Source organism: Primulina huaijiensis, chromosome 15 (genome assembly GCF_012295235.1).
Source record: "Primulina huaijiensis isolate GDHJ02 chromosome 15, ASM1229523v2, whole genome shotgun sequence".
Lineage (NCBI taxonomy): Eukaryota > Viridiplantae > Streptophyta > Magnoliopsida > Lamiales > Gesneriaceae > Primulina > Primulina huaijiensis.
Genome location: NC_133320.1, coordinates 2010276 through 2027838, shown reverse-complemented (window position 1 = coordinate 2027838; position 17563 = coordinate 2010276). Strand labels below are relative to the sequence as shown.

The following is a 17563-nucleotide window of genomic DNA, read 5'->3' as shown; positions in this document are numbered from 1 at the left end:
TTTTTTTTTTTTTTTTTTTTTTTTTTTTTTTTTTTTTTTTTTTTTTTCTGTTAACCAAAAAATTTGGAAATGGAAAAAGTTCTCTATTGTGAAATCGACCTTTGTTGGTATTTTTCTACGTTGTTTATGGAAAATCTTGAATTAGTTCGTTGACGTGGAATTTGCATTTTGTGGTTCAGCGGCAATTTTTTTTATTATTACAATTAGTTGTTGCAATACAGAAATTTTTCATACCTAGCTTGAATTTCTCATTTTTCCTAAGCTTAATATCCTCCGCTTGTGAAGTATCGTACAGCTGAACTCTTGTATTATTGTATTACATCCCGCAGAATGGTAGAATCAGTTCAATGGACTTTCATAGGACTTCAAATTATTTGGTAACTGCCAGTGATGATGAATCTATTCGCCTGTATGATGTCTCCAGCGCAACGTAAGTATTTTATTTTGACTTACGTTTGCAGATCATTCTTTCTGGTGAATTTTGTTTTTTTTATTTTTGTTTTTGAAAGATGGTGAATTTTGATTTGAGCATTTGTAGCAATTTTTTTTCTTTTCTAACTTTAGGAAATCCACAATTCTCTATCTTTTATTCAGTCTGTTGTGACCCATTGTAGCTCACAGTTGTACATTTTTCGTCTCAACACTCAAAGTTAGTCATATCGAAGAGAAATAATTTGCTCCAACTTGCATTAAAGGACTGGAAATATATATTTTTTTCTTTGAACCATCATCTTTACGTTTTATACTTGCACTAAACGGACTCTTTTTCTTTCTTTCTTTTTTTATGAATACCGTTCGATCTACTTAACCTGATTTACAATAACTAATGTTTTATCCATCACCCCTCGTTATCTGTTTGAGATGTTAATCCTGTTAGCTTTGAGTAAAAACACTAATTCGATCTAGCCTTTCAAACATCACTAGTTCATAGCATATGGTGTAGGACAGAAGTGATGTGTCTTTCTGGAACTAGGTTCCTTCAGTCTGTGACGGCCTCAGGGTCACTGACTACTGCGTTTATTTGGAATCAATTGTAATGCCTAGTCATGTGTGCTGACAGAGCCTACTTGTTACTTTCAGGTGTCTGAAGACAATCAACAGCAAAAAATATGGAGTTGATTTAGTTAGCTTCACCTCTCATCCAACTACTGTTATTTATTCCTCAAAGAATGGATGGGATGGTATGGCTATTTGTGCCTAACTGGATTGTTTAGAATCATATGCATTCATTCATATATTTGTTTAATGATGGCAGAATCGCTGAGGCTTCTCTCATTGCACGACAACAAATACCTGAGGTATTTCAAAGGTCATCATGACAGGTATGATTTTAAACCTTCAATTACCTTTTTTTCACATTAAGAGATATCATCAAGGACTCTCAAATTTTAGTTTTTTGGATTTGCAGGGTTGTTTCCCTGAGCTTTTGCTCTCGAAAAGATTGTTTTATATCGGGATCTCTTGATCGAACAGTTTTACTTTGGGATCAAAGATCAGAGAAATGTCAGGTAGGCATGCCTTGCTGTTGAATTCTTTGTTTGGTACTATTTTTATGTACTCTTTGTTAAAATTAATTTTCCGGTCTAGGGTCTTCTACGTGTTCAAGGAAGACCAGCTGCAGCTTATGATGACCAGGGACTTCTATTTGCTATTGCATTTGGAGGCTGTATAAGGATGTTTGATGCTCGAAAATATGAAAAGGTTGGAATTCAATATTCGTAATGCACTCAAAGTTGATAGTCAGGTCCTCTGATTTTTAGCTTTTGAAGATGTCGAATTTGTATGATTGAAGGGCCCTTTTGACATTTATTCTCTTGGAGGAGATGTTTCAGAAGCAAATGTTGTGAAGTTCAGTAATGATGGAAGACTTATGCTTCTGACATCCTCAAATGGGCATATTCATGTGCTTGATTCCTTTCGTGGAACCCTCGTGAGTCATTTTTAGTTCTTTATCAATCTCAATCATACTTATGTGGCTTGCACTGAACAAGAGTTTCCCCTTTTAATTTATGTTACTTTTCTTGTAGTTATCAACATATAATGTCAAGCCAGTTTCAAGTAGTTCTACTTTGGAGGCATCTTTCAGCCCTGAAGGAATGTTTGTCATATCAGGTAAAGAGTTTTGTGCTCTTGTGTCGGGGCGTAACCGGGATTCTATATTCAAATGGGCTAGATGTGTTTGGACTTCTAAAGGGTCTCTGATGATGTTGGGTTTATGCTATTGGCAGGTTCTGGTGATGGTAGCGTTTATGCTTGGGGTGTTCGAAGCGGTAAAGAAGTACGGATATTTTTCTTTGTTCTCATCCTAGATTATGTTTAAACATCTTTCTTAGATTTCATTTTCAGCATCTGAATTTTTAGATTTGAGTATTCATATTAGATCAATTTGCAATCGCGTTATAATACTTTTTCCCTAAACTATATGTTCTATGCACAGAGGAAGCAAATGCTTGATTTAGTTTTGGATCGATGTTTCAAAGTACACCTTTCTCATGTGCTGTAGATAGCTGAGCTCCCTTAATTATCAAGTTGCAAGCACAAGATGTTATCTTTTTTTGGGTGCAAATATACCTTAAATTGCTTAGAAGCTCAACAAAAATAAGCTTGAATAATTATGATATTCTTGGTGAAATTGAAATCCTCATTGCTCACCCAATACTCTTGTTGTAAGAGTTAATCGAAAGTATCTAGACCTGCCATTGTGATTTTGACATTGAAAGTTTTCAGGTAGCCAGTTGGATGAGTACTGAAGCTGAACCACCTGTAATAAAATGGGCTCCTGGAAGCTTAATGTTTGCAACAGGGTCCTCAGAGTTATCATTTTGGATTCCAGACTTGTCTAAATTAGCAGCTTATGTTGGGAGGAAATAAGGATTATTTGGTGCTAGCATGAGGGTACTAAATACAAGGGCCCTAAATTTATTTGGTCACGTGGGGTCTTAAGGAAAAGGTGAACCGACGTGGTGAAATAAATTTTGGGACCTTGGATAATGTCATTATGCTAGCATCTCATTAACTGCTAATAAGGTTTTCAATGGTAACTCTTCCATTATCTTTTCCTACTGTGGTCAATAGTTTATTCTCTCCCTCCATCCCCCTGGATATCGCACTTGTAGCCTATAATTTTCACCAGATTGTTTTTTCTTCTATTCAGCTTTTTCTTGCTCGATTTGTTAGAGCATTTGATTGCAGATGATCACATAGGTGCTCCGTGTAGGTGCTCTATGTGTCATACGCAAGACTTTTTGGGCTTGATGGCGTGCCATTCATATGGTTTGAAATAACGAAAAGTGGTGGAAAACCAAAGTCTTCAAGGAAGATGTAAATGAGTTTCACTGATATATATAAAGAGAGGGTGTGAAAAATATGATATCTGGGAGAGGAACCATTGCCACAATTGCGATAAAATTATCTTAAAACTCTCTGTCAAGGTTATGTAAGTTTTATGAAAAATCGTCTGACATCTTTTTTTTTCACGGGAAACATGAACGGTCTTTCGCTACATTGTGTTATGAGAGTGAGAAAACTTGAATTTAAGAATTGTGTTTTTATATGTTGTATTATATGTCCTCTCGCAGCAGTGGAAGACTTCAAACTACTTTATTTTTCAGATTCTTACGTCGGAAGTTAATGAACATTGTGTTTGTAGTCAGTGTTCTAAAAAGCAATCGAGGCGGCCGTCTAAACGGTAGGTGGCCCTTGGCCGCTTTGCATTTGTCTAACGAGGCTATCCGACAGACGAGCAGGAGGTGGAGACAGTCTAGATGGTCAATAATTTTAAAATCTTAATAAAATGTCACATGTCATCCACCGTCAGCGACCATCTGCTTCAAACCGTTTCCAGTTGTCGTCGTCGTCAACCACAATCTTAATTATCTTGTTAATTTGTATTTATATATTTATTTGTACTTTGTTTAGATTGTATTATATTGTATAGAGTTTTTTTTATGTATAAACATTATTTAATTACATATATTACATAAAAAATGATGATTATTTTTAATTATATTGCATCATTATATAAAATTATTTATAAAAATTGCTAAAAAAATTCAATCACCTAGATGGTAATAGGTCTTTGATCGTCCCCCACCGCCTCTCCCATTTACAACATTGCTTGTGGTTACTGGTTAGTCGTAGTCCTTTTAATGCAAATTTTGTATGCATTAAGATTTACTGATGAATTCTTTTAAGTGTTTTTAAATTTATTATTATTTTAATCTTTTGAATAACAAACTTCTGATAAAAGTTCCCTGGTCTAAGGATTGAACTATTTTTTTTTTTGGTAATTTCTGAAAAAGAAAACGAAATACATGGTATAAATTAAAAAGAAAAGAACAAGATATTTTTTTACAGGAAACAGCCCACTCTTTGAGATGACCGACGGGGGCTTGTTTCATCATAAAAAAAAATAATGAAATTAAAAAAATAATAATAATAAAATAAAACTAGCATCCTCATTTCCCTCCCAAACCAGCAGAAGTTTGATAAAAATCAACTATAAAGAAACTCATCACTGAACATTAAAATTGAATATCAACAATCACAAAAAAAGAACAAATAGAATATTTGATAACGAGGAAGGCTCTAATATTTTTAAAATAAAACTCAATAGTCATTACTAAATTTAACATTCAAAATCAAAGTGTACTCAATTTGAACCAAGCATGTGAGCATATCCATCTCAAGTAACATAAAATATAAACAGTTCTTGTGATACCAATTATCAATGCACCAAAACCTCAAGCCTAAACCAAGTATGAGATTTTACAAGATAGGACCATTCAATTTGGTCAGGTTCAATCTTAAAATAAGAGGCCAATAATACAAAAAATCAACTCAAATAAGGAGGATGTGTTTCATCAATCTTGATTTTAATACCCAAAAAAAATGTACAAGTTGAGGCCTAATGTTGATTCCAGGTGTAGAAATGAAGAAAATAGTTTCTGGTATTTCCCTCTATCAAACATTTGATGGCGACCAACATGAATCCAGTTTTCTGGTAAACATGTTCTGCAAATTTGATAAGTCGAAGTTCGACCAAGCTGACAATACATGAAGGAGCCAATGAAGTAGGAAACAAACAGGATAGACATCCTCCAAATTTCATCAGTTTTTTTCTATTAAATAACAATGACCACCCACCCACCCTACCTAGGTCCACTGCTGAAAGCAATCACACTAACATGAACTTCCCCAGATCATTTTCAACATAAAAACCACACACTTGAAGTTTAAAAACAAGCACAACTCATACGGCTGCTACAACTATATGCCAACCAAACTTTTTGCAGTGATGACCAAAGTGATACCTCATGATCTCTTGAGTGGATAACCAGTATATTTAGTACAATTGTATGCAAACTGCCTCCCTTTCTCACAAAAAAATGATAGAAGTCACACTTGTTAGAGCTGTAATAATAAAATTCACTTTCATCAAATTTCCACACCTACTCAAAACTTTCGCCTACTGACTGAACCTCCTTGTTGGGTTTTGACCTGATTGACGAGCATCCAAATGTACACTATTCAATCCCCTACCTCTGTCTACCTGCTCTCTTCCGCCAGCTGGCTTATTCAAAGAACTTCTGGATCTTGAAGCACTATATTTCCTTGATTTATCCACGTGATCTGGCAGCGGTTGCAGCCCTTGCAGATCAGGTTCAGGGACATAATCGACGGGCCATTTAGATCTATCCATTTTCCTAAAGGTAATTGATATCCTGGCAGACGAACAAATAAGATTTAGCATGATTGGAAAAAAAATGAAAAGAAAAAGTATATTTTCAAAGAATGGTACCTCTTTGTGGGAACTGCAGGCACAGAGTGTTTAGCCACATCAGCCCCATTTCCGTTGAGAACAAGAACCGACCTAGAGAGGTTTAAAACAGCTGATCAGTTGAGGACACAACCAAACACTTTAATTTATATAAAATAAAGGCTTACCCGACTGGTAGGGGGATAGAAAATGAACCGGCAAATTCACCAGGACCAAGTATTTTCAAGTTTGATCCAAATATTATTTTACACTCACTGAGAAATGAAACAGTACAAAATGGTCTGACAAAGTCATGATTATCAATATGAGGTGGTATACAATCTCCTTCTTCATAAATATTGACGATACAGCTGTCAGGAACACAAGATGGAGGTATAACGTGCCACCTAACAAGCCTTTTTATCATAACCTTGAATAGATGAGGTAAAGGATCTACAATTTCATTCTTGAGGATGCCTGGTGGATTACCAACTTTATCCTGTCACCAGCGGAGTTAAATTGAGGACTGATGAAGTCAGTCGTATCACGTATGCGAAAACAAAAAAAAAATTTCAACAGCCAAAGCAACGAGGAACTTACAGAGGCATAATTGTAACAGCAACCAAATTGGAGTGTTACACGTCCTTTTCCCCTCATCCACTTTCGAGGCTGAGAGTAGGTGCGATCTAAAAATAGAAAGGAGAAAGCAGTATATTCGTTATAACTTTGAAAATATTGCATATAACTCCTTGGGTTGGGCCCACAATACAAAAACAAGAAAATAACAATTTAAGTGCCGAATTGCAACTTTAACATTACAACTTAATGTCACAGTGTCATAATCGATAAGATCCATGTAGTACGTTAACAAATGAACAAATTTGGTTGACTAAGCCAACATAAGACAGGAAAATGAAATTTTATCAATACCCATTGGTTCAAATTGTGCCATCCCCTCCTGTCCATGTTTATTATTCTCTTTGATGTTGATGACAACAATGTTTAAGAAAATACTTTCACAAATTCCATGTCACAATGCTTGAGTCAAACAATTGATAAGACTCTTATACAATCGATCACTTTACTTTCAAAAGCAAAAACTAGGTTAGGCTCATCATCATAAATAGAAAGCATCAGACATAATATGGAATACTCCATCTACGAAATTAGAAATAAAAAAATGGGGAAGTAAAGGAATAACAGATACATGATATTAATGAGTAAACATAATCTGAATTAAGTAAATAACCTCATAGCGGAAAATTCATGGTTAGATTAACTCTTCAAGTTGAAAATTCAGATTCGGGCATTAAAAACAACCTCTTAAATTTTTTTCTTATAACGTTAAAAATAGTATGTCTTTAATTTTTAGTTTTTACCATGAAGCCTAGTATAGGTGCGTGCTTTTTTATACTTAGTTTTAGCTTTCAAGAGCATCAGAATTGGTTTCATCTTGGTATCACTTTGTTTAATGCCAAAACCGAACAAAGGCTTCATATGAAATGAACAATGAAATTAAAGAAACTATCAGATGGAGTTGCAAATACACATTTCAGCAATCCAAATTCGCCATTTTGAGCCCTCTCAATTAATCCATCTATCTAGGGGTGTTCAAGTATGATTTGATTTGATTCGATTTCTATAAAAGTTCAAACAAAGGCTTCATATGAAATGAAAAATGAAATAAAAAGAAATTATCACATGCAATTGCAAATACAAATTTCAGTAACCCAAATTCGCTATTTTGAGCCCTATCAATTACATCCTTCAGTCTAAAGTATTCAAGTACTGTTTGGTTCAATTTTTACAAAAGTTCGAACGAAGGCTGCATTAATTATCACATGGAATTCCAAATACAAATTTCAGCAATCTAAATTCGCCGTTTTGAGCCCTCTGGATTACATCCTTCCATCTAGGGTATTCACATATGGTTTAGTTCGATTTTTACAAAAATACGAACAAAGGCTTCATTAATTATCAAATGAATTGCAAATACAAATTTCAGCAATCCAAATTCGCCATTTTGAGCCCTCTCAATTACATCCTTCCATAACATTCGAACAAAAGCTTTTTATCAAATGAAAACGAAATAAAAAAAATTATCACATGAAATTGCAAATACAAATTTCAGCAAACCAAAATCGCCATTTTGAACCATCTCAATTACATCCTTCCATTTAGGGGTGTTCAAGCATAGTTTGGTTCGATTTATAAAATTTCGAACAAAGGCTTCATATACATGAAAAACAAAAATAAGAAGAAATTATCAAATGGAATTGCAGTTACAAATTTCAGCAATCCACTCTCAATCACATCCTTCCATCTAGGGGCTTTCAAGTATGGTTTGGTTCGGTTTTTTATTAAGTTCAAAGCAAGCGAAGTTTATCAATTTTATTGAATAACAAACGAGTCAAACCACAAATTATTAATAATCAAACCAAACCAAAACTAAGATTTTGATTCGGTTCGATTTGAATGATCGGTTTTTAGTATTGAATATGATCTCAAGTTTTATACTTTACTTATTGTTGAACATATTTTAAAATGTCTAGTGTAAGTATTATAAATATACGAATATCAACATATATACAAAGATCCGACGCATTTAATAACACATTGTAAAACATGACAAGTTTAAGATAAAAAATATAAATCTTCAAAATCGGTTACTTTATTTTCGAAAGTACTCTACCATCATCTAAACTTTGAATGAAACCAAATTTTTTGGTTTGGTTAATTTTAAAACCGACCCAAACCATGATTAACCAAAAACCAATTAAAACCATGCGGCTAGGTTCGATTTATCGGTTTCTGAACCGAACCAGACAATTAAAACCAATCTACACCCCTACTTCCATCATCCACTAGTTTCAGGCGTTCAGCCATATAAGAATTTATCGCAGGTATTAATAAATATGCAGTTTGGCCAGGTTGCAGCATTGGATAGGCACGGAAAATGTAGTCCTAAAAAATATGGATGAACTTTCGAAGTATCGGGTAAAATATTATCATCAGATTTGATGGTGTCATAATAAAAGGGTGACAATATTTTCTCCCCAAGATTTTAGAAGGTAGGGTAAAGTTTATGCTGGGAAACACTACAATGTTGTGATTACAAAAGAACAAGAAGTCGTCGAGATTATAAAAAATGCCTTTAACTAAATGTGCAATTCAACTTATTTTTGGCGTCGGTGGACTCCAGGCAAGTTGGCTGGATGAGTTAATTCAACCTGAATCGGTATGATCTAGAGTAGGATAGTCCGATAGTGATGTACGGATTAGGAGCAAGATTTCACTGCAATACAGTATTTGAAAGAATTTGATTACCTTACCTTAAAAGAATCACAAAATACAATCCAGGTTATACCTTTTAGATTGTGGGATCAATCTAGATCCTGACAATCATGAGTATCACTAACAACCAAAAGGCTAAGGTGCCTAGTATTTTCATAACTCGAGGGCTATATTGCAAGTTTGTGAAAACAAAGCAAATTGTGTTTCACCAATGATGATTCATCCAATTCTTTGCATCTAGAAACATAAATTAAGTCCGTGCAACTAGATTAACTTTTCCTGATGGTAAAAACCAGCAAGTTAACCACTCCTTCCGGACAAAAATAACTTCAAAATTTATGCAGCTTAAACCAGACAAAACTGAAGCCATTAAACCAAACCCCATAAAAACAAAGCCAGCCAATCAAAAAACCACAAGGCTGAAGTATACGAAAAGCATATACTATTTCATCACCAAACTTCTAGAATGTTGGAGAACTATATGTCAAGAACTCACCTTTCAACTGATCACTCCTTCCCATCTCTTGAAGCTGTTCAACATACCGAACAATCCGACTCTGTTCTGCAGCACTGAAAACACCAGTATGTAACTCCAGCCCATCTAGTACATTTACTATTCTCCCAGTAACCCTTTCCAGACATATGAAATCCTTCTTCCTTTTCACACTGCCAAAGCGAATGTATTCTCTCTGATCCCTGGACAATTTCACCTTCGGTTTTGCTTCCTTCGGTGACGTTCCATCCCCTGTAAAATCATTGGCATTGGCATTGACAAACTTATTAATCTGTTCGTCCTCTTCATCTTCCTCGAGCTCATCTCCCTGAGCCATATCAGCCCAAGACTTCTTCATCTGTGAGCTTTGAGCCACATCATCCCAAGACTGTTTCACCCCAGGGCTTTGAGCCACATTAACACAAGACTTCTTCACTGGAGTGCTCGTAAGAGGTGCTGACTGGATAAAGTCACTAGTTGATGACTCTTCAACTGGATGTTCGGACAACCCATCAGCCTCATCTTTCCAACTGCCCAATGAAAATGTTTCTGCGCAATCGTTATCATCCACACTATCTTTCCTACTTCCAGTGGAATGGGTACTACAATTACCCTGATATTCCACGCAATGTTGATGATCCATGATAACAGGAGTCGAAACAGTGACATTAGCTTCTGTTTGTAAGAGTTCAAAATCATCAGATAATGCATTCATTGTCAGCATTCAATCCGATAATTCAAAATTAATAATTGAATGAAAGGGGATAAAAAGAATCATGATAAAAACTAGTTAATGAAAAGCACATTAACAAATGAACAAATCAAACTGTGAAGGGGAATTATGCAATGACAGGATAATCAAAAACAGGAATCTGGAATAATTACTCAGCTGGAAAGGTGGAGCAGCTATCACACCAGTGGCCACTCTGAAGGATGATCTAGATTGATTAACCAGAACTGAGATATCTAACCAGACCTTTATTTTTGTTGTCATTTTCGATTACTCTTTCAAATTTTTATTCATTTAATCCTCCCATTTTATATAACATTATTTGTTGGTAAAAAATTCTAAAAGATAAGCTCTTGGATTTTGTTTTAAAGTCCATATCTATATCTTTTTTTTTTATAAGAAACAAAAGTCCATATCTATATCTCTTTTCAGTTGGCTTGTTAATTCATAAATCTACAAAAGAACATAATTGAAAAGAAATTAAATCCTCATAAGCAACACGCCTACAACGTGCATTGTACCAGTCCCGCAATTTTAAAGGGGAAAAAACAAATATATCTTAAATAACAGGAAGAAAAAACTAATTTTAACATTTATAGACCCTTGACACCAAAAAACCCAGCATTGCAGATATACTTTTCAAAACCAATTAAACCCCAAGATAAATACTCCCCTGATGATAGGAATAAAAACTGAAAAGAAACAACAATTATCCCCAAAAGAAAAAGGGGAAAAAAAAAAACCACTCGCAAATTTATTGTTTCTTTTTTTAACAAAAAACTGATTCCGCAAAGGGGTCGCATAAAAAATCTTCCAATTTACATTAGTTGTGACCCAAAAAAACTCAACTTGCACAATTAAGGAAAAAAATGACGCTATAAATTCAGTGAACGGGCAGAGAACATAACAACTTAAAGGTGCGCATATACATAAGTTAGAAAGACTACAGAAATAGAGCACGCAAACCTGAATCGAGAGATCGGATGTGATCGGAAAGAGTTAGCGTGCAGGTCTTGCAGAGGCCCGGGGACAGAAAAGGCAGCCAATTGGACAAGAATTCAGCGGCAATTCGGAGTTCTTCAGCGTTGTATTTAAGCAGAAATTGGTCCATCTCTGAGGTCATTGATCGATGAAAAGCAAAAAAATTAGGTCGGAGAAAAATCTAAAGGTGGTGAAGACTTCAATTTGAACTCCGGTTTATTGTGAATTTTGACGCTGGGACTTTTGTATTCGACTTTACTGATTTGATGTATAAACAAATGGATTTGGTGGATTGGAATTTTATTTTGCGGTTGATAATAATTCACTTTCACAATTAAAAATAATTTTTTTTATATTTAAAAAATTAAATTGCTTATTTTTATATTTTTTATTAATATTTATATAAATACTCATATAATTTTTATCAAAGAAAAAATTTATTTTAATTAGATAATTTTTTTTTAAGAAATGAAAAGAATATAAAGTTTATAAAGATAAAATTAAAAATAAAGTTATAAAATTTTGATAAATTAGGTATTTAGTATCAAAAATAATTCTTTTTTAAGAAAAAAATAATAATTTATAGAATTTTTTAACTATAAAAATATGGTTGTTTGATTTTCTTAAAGTATATGTATTATATAATAGTGTGGATTGATTATAATAAAGATTTTTGATAAATGATATTTAGTTAATCCGATACAAAACAGTTTTTTTTTTTTTTTTAATCAAAATCAAACAAACAAAAGATTGGTATGAAAAATTTTACTTTCCGTGAATATTCCGATTTTGCTTTGTGCAATTATCTTGAGTAAATCGGTTTCGTTTGGGAAAAGTCATTCTATTAATTCGGTGCCTAATGTAAAAAATACATACAAATCAACTACTTCTAAATAGATTTAATTGTATCGAGCTTTTAATTGCAATTTCGAAACCCATAATAAACTTATCTCCCTCGTTAAAGCGCTAACTTTTTATGAAAGAAAAAATATCATTATTAGCGGTTGGGGTTCTATTGTCATAAATTTTTCATCTATAAAAAAAAAAACCATATTTGATTTTGGAAAAAAAAATTCAAAAAACAAAACGAAGTTTAACGTACAACACACATCATCTTCCAAGAGTCCAAGTACGAAGACTAACCAATGTCCAAGCTTCTAATTTCAGAACAATATAGTACATAACTAATATTTAGCTCTTCACAAGTTGTGAATTATGCAACACTCACTGCCTCAGCAATTGCATCATCTCTCTCAGTTTTGCACCTGCAAATTCAAAGCAAGAAATTATGGAGCTCATTTTACAGTATCACACTGAATCGAACGTAGCTATTATTTTTCTTGGCAAAATTATGAGTTTTCAATGCACAGAAGAAAAATGCCAAGAAATTTGAAAAACAACAGAAGCAAACCATGAGGAAAAGTTCTCAATGCACAGAAATTTGAAAAAATATCATTGACTAGCGGTTGGGCGTTCCCAGTTTCGTCACGTTTTACACGATAATTTGTTGACTAAGTAGTTACCATGAGGAAAGTTACTAGTGAACCAAACTTTTTTCCTACTAATCCAGTGGATGAAAATTTACCATCCATGCTTTACTTTGCAACCAAAATGTAGCCTAATGATATTTCATCAGCGTGGAGTTCTTAGGTCATTCCGTCACTTGACAAGTTGATGACCAAGTAAACATGCTAAGAAATAATCGGCTAGTGAAAATATGTTTCAATTTCATCTCACTCGCTCACCTGTTACACTGAGCTCGAGATGCATAATTGTGATTGTTACAATTTGAGCACATCCAATCCCCATTACGCCACTGCTTAGCTCTGCAGATACAACAGGCATATATTGTCAATACAGATTAATGGTGAATAATAAGTGGGATGGGGATATGTTCTCTATGAAACTTTCAGACGATGGATTTGATGAGTAAGATTTACTTTAATGGCAATACTATAGTTGAAATATTCCATGACCTAGTGATGTAACTTGCAAATCATACAAAACGAAAACATAATGGGAGAAGACAGACTCCACGTGGAAAAGAAGAGGAACAAATAAGCACCCAAAAAAAAAATTGGATGATGATCTCCTTTGAAAGTATACACAAATATGCTAGAAACAATTACATCTAATAAGATCCTGTCTTACCCTTTCCCAAGGAGCACGGGTGCTGCCGATACAGGCAACATTTGAAAATTGACTTGCAAATTTGAAGCCATCGCCGAGGTTCCACTGGAAATGGTGGGGTAACCAGACACTTGGAATGGCTCCAGTGCAGAAGATGCTTGCTGCATCCCATATGCCTGAGAGTTCATCAAATAAAGCATGCAAGGGACCCACGTCAAAATTAAAGATTTCATCTTTCAGCGTGTGAAATGAACCCGGTGATCAAATCAGTCTCTTACTCGTCCTGCATTTAATCTCTTGCTGTCCCAGTTGTTTGCAAATTCTTCAGATGCCACACGTTTTGTTCCAACAGCTTCAATAGAAGGAAAATAACATAAGATTGCGTGCTTGCTTAGATGATAAGGCCCATCCAGCTATGCAGCGGAAGAAGCACAGTTTTGAAATATTCAACACAAAAGGTACAGAAGTGAGGAACTTGTGGCAAAGTTAGCAGAAGACTTACACAATATATAAATCAACAGTACAAGTGCAGTGAAAAGTAGGCGGACATCACTGATTTTCCCTTACTTGTCTATATCCCTACCCCCAACAAGAAAAACCTGACACACCCCATATCACGGATAAAATTGCCATTTACTCACTCGTTCTATAAAATGTAACCGCCACCTCCACAGCCTCAAACCACAAAAATATCATTCCTCCCTTAAAATCACACAGCCCAAAACCACCAATACCATACCTTTTTCAAAAGTTGCAAGAACTTCAGAAACCATATACATCTGACACAAGAAAACTTTGATCAGAAAACACATTAGTCAGTGGGTTATAGTTATCTTAATGTTTTCAATATGACGATCTGAAGCCTGTGTCAGCCCATGGCACCCTGGAGTTGAAGACAGTGATTGCAGGAGTTACTACTGTTCAGCTTAGCAGCTTTTATTCCAGTTTCCCTTTCTCACTCCAATTTTACTGTTTCTTTAGAAGCATTGGTAAACAACAGTGGTTTTGGAAGCAAGATATGATGGAGTTCTTTTTTTTAATTGCGACAGAAGGATATGTTGGATAGCATTGTTCAGCACAGGAACCGGTATAGGATTCCAAAATTGATTATTTTTTTGTTAAAAGTTAAAATAGTTGACCGATTGAGGATTATGGTTGACTATTCAATTACGACACCTTTGAAATCCCAGTAGTTTGTGAATCATCAAAACATGTGTTGTCTATTCAAATGACCAACCAACTGATAATTTCAGTGAGGCAATATATACTGCATCCCTATAAAGTGCAATGGCAAGATTTTAGAGGGAAGGAACTAGTAAAGGGAATCACCGATGGCTTCAATGCTAGTAGTCATTGTGAAAATGAAATATCCATGGGCAAAAATCAAACAACACTCAGCAAAAAAAAAAAACATTTTAAATAGTTTCCGGGCAAGAAAAATTCACCACCAAACCCCCTAAAGCAAAAGAAAATAATTAAGGTTGTGATGTTAACAGGATATTCGAAACTAAATAATGTGTCCAAAGCATCAATGACTTTACAAACCTCCTCAAGTATTACGCTACTATAAACAGACATAATGAATAAACAAACCTGTAACCGCAGCATTCATGAGAGATGAAGGTGTCTCTGTTGGTGTAGGAGCATTGCACTTTTTGCACTAAAAATGACGGCAACCAATGCATATGAGAAATATAGTTTCATCAAATATAAAAGAACTTTTGCACAATAAGTAGATTAGTTAAATTAGTTTCACTCTCAAGAAACCAATCAAAAGTTCAAAAATGCACCCTAGAAGGAGGCAAATTTAGGAATTGGAAATGCCTTCTTCAATACCTGTAGCAACAACCTAGGCCTCTAGAGACCATCAAATACAGTAGACTAAGATGAAATAAAATCTAATATCTAATCTAATATATGAAATAGAACAATGAGGATATTTGATCCCACTCACAACTTTTGTTGGTCATAATCCTACCAAAATAGAACTAATCAAGTTTAATACTAGACTGACTGGCAACTGCAACAGCAAAATGACTGAGACCCAAAAAGATGACGAGATGTTGATTATGGATCATCACACAGTAACAGTACCTTTTTGAATTTTGATCGCGGGTGTGGTAAGAGAGTGCTTAACACCTGGAACTCAAATGCAGACAGCTGGTCTGAGTGCAGGGCATATTTATGCCACCCAATTCTCAAAATTCAGTAAGTTTAATGCCAAAAACCTTTTCTTAATGCTTCCTATTATCTTAAATGTTGACACTCCTTATCATCACGAACCTGTGATACCCAAACGGATCCCAAATCCTTAAAGATACGATATTTTAATGAGATTTAACGGACTAAAATTACACATCCTTTAAATTCTCCAAGCTATATACACTTGTAATTGGCAGCCTACATTAATCTCTTTAAACCGATAACCTTCCCTCCATCTCGACATCAATAATTAGCACATAATAATTTATAACTTCATATATTGTCTGTCATTATAGACTTTCGACTCTACATCATGAAAATGATTTTCCTACACCACAACATATAACACTCTGCATACCTGTGCACGTGAAGAGTAATTGTGGTAGCCACAAGGGCACAACCAATCACCTGCACGCCATCCATTTGGAACAGGATTCATGTTATCTGGTTGACTAGAAAATGGAACCATGGGCATGCGCATGCCGTTCCCACCCAAAGACCACGTAGGCTGAAGACTATAGGGATCAGCAGAATGGATTCCATACTCATCAGTCCCTCCAAGAGGCCAACCAGAGCTCAAAGATTGTTGGAGAGATCCAACACCTAACATTTGTTCCACTCCTCTTTGAACCCTGGCAAAATAATTTGGATGAGTATGGACTGAAGCTCCAGGCATTGCAATAGCTGGCATTGCGGCTACCTCCTTTGGCTGTCCACACTTTTTGCAGTTTACTCTTGATGCATAATTGTTGTTAGTGCAACCTATCGATCCATAGTATACACATCCACACCAATTGTAGCCATGGAGAAGACACATGCGAAGAGATCACACGCCAAACCGCCATCCAATACCAAAATACACATTCAGAAAGCAGAAAACAACTCAACCAATTTGAAATCAAGTTTCTTGATTGACTGACTTGAATAAGTAACACGGATTGAAAAAGAGATTCATCACATTTTCCCACAGATTCTAAAAGAGATTCAAACCATTTACAGTCATACAGTTAAAAAAATAACGTGATCATGAACAATATTTAGTAGCATGAAAGCAAGACATTTAAGTAGAGAAAAAAATACTGTGGTTTATATACCGTTATAAAGTTGAACTACTTCCACATATTTACTGATAAGCATGGAAAGGAGCAGTACTTCGGTGATTAATTGACGATAGTTTAAAAGAAAGCACACACAAACAACTGACAGTAAATTAGCATATTACAAGCTTTCCCCAACAAAACAACGCTGCCGGCACTAAAAGGCAACAAATTCGAAATGAAAGTACCAGTGCAGATCCAATCGCCGATTCGTGGAAGCCACTTGGAATCGGAAGGGGTTTTGGTATCAACGAGAAGGCGGGGCTGTTTGCACCGATTGCAAAATGATCTAAAGGCGTAGTTTCTGTTGCGGCAGCCATTGCACTCCCAGTCCCCGTCTCTTCCTCCTCCCCCGCCCCCGCCCCCGCCCCCGCTTCCGCCTCCTGCTTCGCTGCCCATCCTTTTGTTTCGTCTAACCTAAATTTTCCAACTCCTACCAAATTTTAAACAGCGGAAATTGATCGCTAACAACTGAGGTCTATATGTTTCCAATGTTTTTCAATCAGATCAGTGAAATCACTCTCATTTCGTTTTAAAATTAATGATTAATTATCTTCAGCAATTTGGAAAATAACCATTCATATAAAATATACAGTTTTTATTTTAAAATTTTTTGTGTTATTTTTTTGTATTTAAAATTTTTAAAAATAAATTTTACTTATTTATTTTGTGTTTTTTTTTAAAAAAAATTAATGTGAATGGTTTTTTTATTTAAGAAAATTAGTAGATTATAGTAATTTTTAAAATTCTTGATATTTTTATTATATAGTGCCAATATATAGTCCATATTTTAGGTGGAATATTTTTTAAAATATATTTTGAGTACCAAAACCAAATAGTATAAAATATTTGATGTTTAATATATAACAACAGGATTT

The 17563-nt window shown here is 34.8% G+C and overlaps 3 protein-coding genes and 2 long non-coding RNA genes across 9 annotated transcripts in view; 2 read left to right on the top strand and 3 right to left on the bottom strand.

Annotated features, from left to right (window-relative positions):
- LOC140958436 (protein ANTHESIS POMOTING FACTOR 1) overlaps positions 1 to 3598 on the top strand; it is a 4033-nt gene extending 435 nt beyond the window's left edge. The window contains exons 3-12 of one of the 4 annotated variants that reach the window (XR_012171785.1): positions 330 to 430; positions 1081 to 1181; positions 1256 to 1322; positions 1409 to 1508; positions 1588 to 1701; positions 1793 to 1930; positions 2028 to 2112; positions 2229 to 2278; positions 2728 to 3037; positions 3218 to 3598. Coding sequence is in view for 1 of the 4 variants with exons in the window: in XM_073415874.1 (XP_073271975.1) it covers positions 330 to 430; positions 1081 to 1181; positions 1256 to 1322; positions 1409 to 1508; positions 1588 to 1701; positions 1793 to 1930; positions 2028 to 2112; positions 2229 to 2278; positions 2728 to 2871 (900 nt within the window). In the remaining 3 variants the exon portion in view is untranslated. Of the gene's footprint in view, positions 1 to 329; positions 431 to 1080; positions 1182 to 1255; positions 1323 to 1408; positions 1509 to 1587; positions 1702 to 1792; positions 1931 to 2027; positions 2113 to 2228; positions 2279 to 2727 lie in introns of all 4 variants that reach the window. The other 3 variants (XR_012171784.1, XR_012171783.1, XM_073415874.1) reach the window with 3 other exon arrangements.
- Positions 3599 to 4719: 1121 nt separating this feature from the next.
- LOC140959722 (RNA demethylase ALKBH9B) lies at positions 4720 to 11504 on the bottom strand. Of its 2 annotated transcripts, XR_012172053.1 has the most exons (7): positions 11242 to 11504; positions 9549 to 10220; positions 6359 to 6444; positions 5947 to 6257; positions 5801 to 5872; positions 5313 to 5723; positions 4720 to 5013 (listed from the first exon to the last, which is right to left on the bottom strand). XR_012172053.1 is itself a non-coding variant. In XM_073417709.1 (6 exons), exons 1-6 carry the CDS (start codon positions 11396 to 11398, stop codon positions 5468 to 5470), a joined length of 1554 nt encoding a protein of 517 aa, XP_073273810.1. In that variant the 5' UTR covers positions 11399 to 11504; the 3' UTR covers positions 5088 to 5467. The 2 variants fall into 2 exon arrangements, 1 of the variants encoding a protein (XP_073273810.1); XM_073417709.1 differs by lacking the exon at positions 4720 to 5013 and having other exon boundaries at positions 5088 to 5723.
- Positions 10228 to 11042, top strand: LOC140959723 (uncharacterized). Its single transcript, XR_012172054.1, has 2 exons — positions 10228 to 10637; positions 10676 to 11042. It is a non-coding gene; the product is annotated as an uncharacterized lncRNA (long non-coding RNA).
- A 788-nt stretch (positions 11505 to 12292) lies between the features above and the next one.
- On the bottom strand, positions 12293 to 17224 carry LOC140959608 (ranBP2-type zinc finger protein At1g67325). Its single transcript, XM_073417528.1, has 7 exons — positions 16874 to 17224; positions 15947 to 16350; positions 14980 to 15046; positions 13665 to 13738; positions 13408 to 13562; positions 13002 to 13082; positions 12293 to 12521 (listed from the first exon to the last, which is right to left on the bottom strand). Exons 1-7 carry the CDS (start codon positions 17082 to 17084, stop codon positions 12470 to 12472), a joined length of 1044 nt encoding a protein of 347 aa, XP_073273629.1. The 5' UTR covers positions 17085 to 17224; the 3' UTR covers positions 12293 to 12469.
- LOC140959609 (uncharacterized) lies at positions 13758 to 14973 on the bottom strand. The gene is made up of 2 exons (XR_012172018.1): positions 14781 to 14973; positions 13758 to 14721 (listed from the first exon to the last, which is right to left on the bottom strand). It is a non-coding gene; the product is annotated as an uncharacterized lncRNA (long non-coding RNA).
- Positions 17225 to 17563: the final 339 nt, after the last annotated feature.

Bases quoted from the DNA above. Each gene is read 5' to 3' on its own strand.
- LOC140959722 (XM_073417709.1), bottom strand. From the start codon at position 11,398: ATGACCTCAGAGATGGACCAATTTCTGCTTAAATACAACGCTGAAGAA. The intron at 10,221-11,241 runs GTTTGCGTGCTC...TCTTACAAACAG, and splicing joins CATCCGATCTCTCGATTCAG to AAGCTAATGTCACTGTTTCG. The intron at 6,445-9,548 runs GTGAGTTCTTGA...TTCTATTTTTAG, and splicing joins AAGGAGTGATCAGTTGAAAG to ATCGCACCTACTCTCAGCCT.
- LOC140959608 (XM_073417528.1), bottom strand. From the start codon at position 17,084: ATGGGCAGCGAAGCAGGAGGCGGAAGCGGGGGCGGGGGCGGGGGCGGG. The intron at 13,739-14,979 runs GTTTGTTTATTC...CTTCTATTGAAG, and splicing joins CATGAATGCTGCGGTTACAG to CTGTTGGAACAAAACGTGTG. The intron at 13,083-13,407 runs GTAAGACAGGAT...TTGTATCTGCAG, and splicing joins CCCGTGCTCCTTGGGAAAGG to AGCTAAGCAGTGGCGTAATG.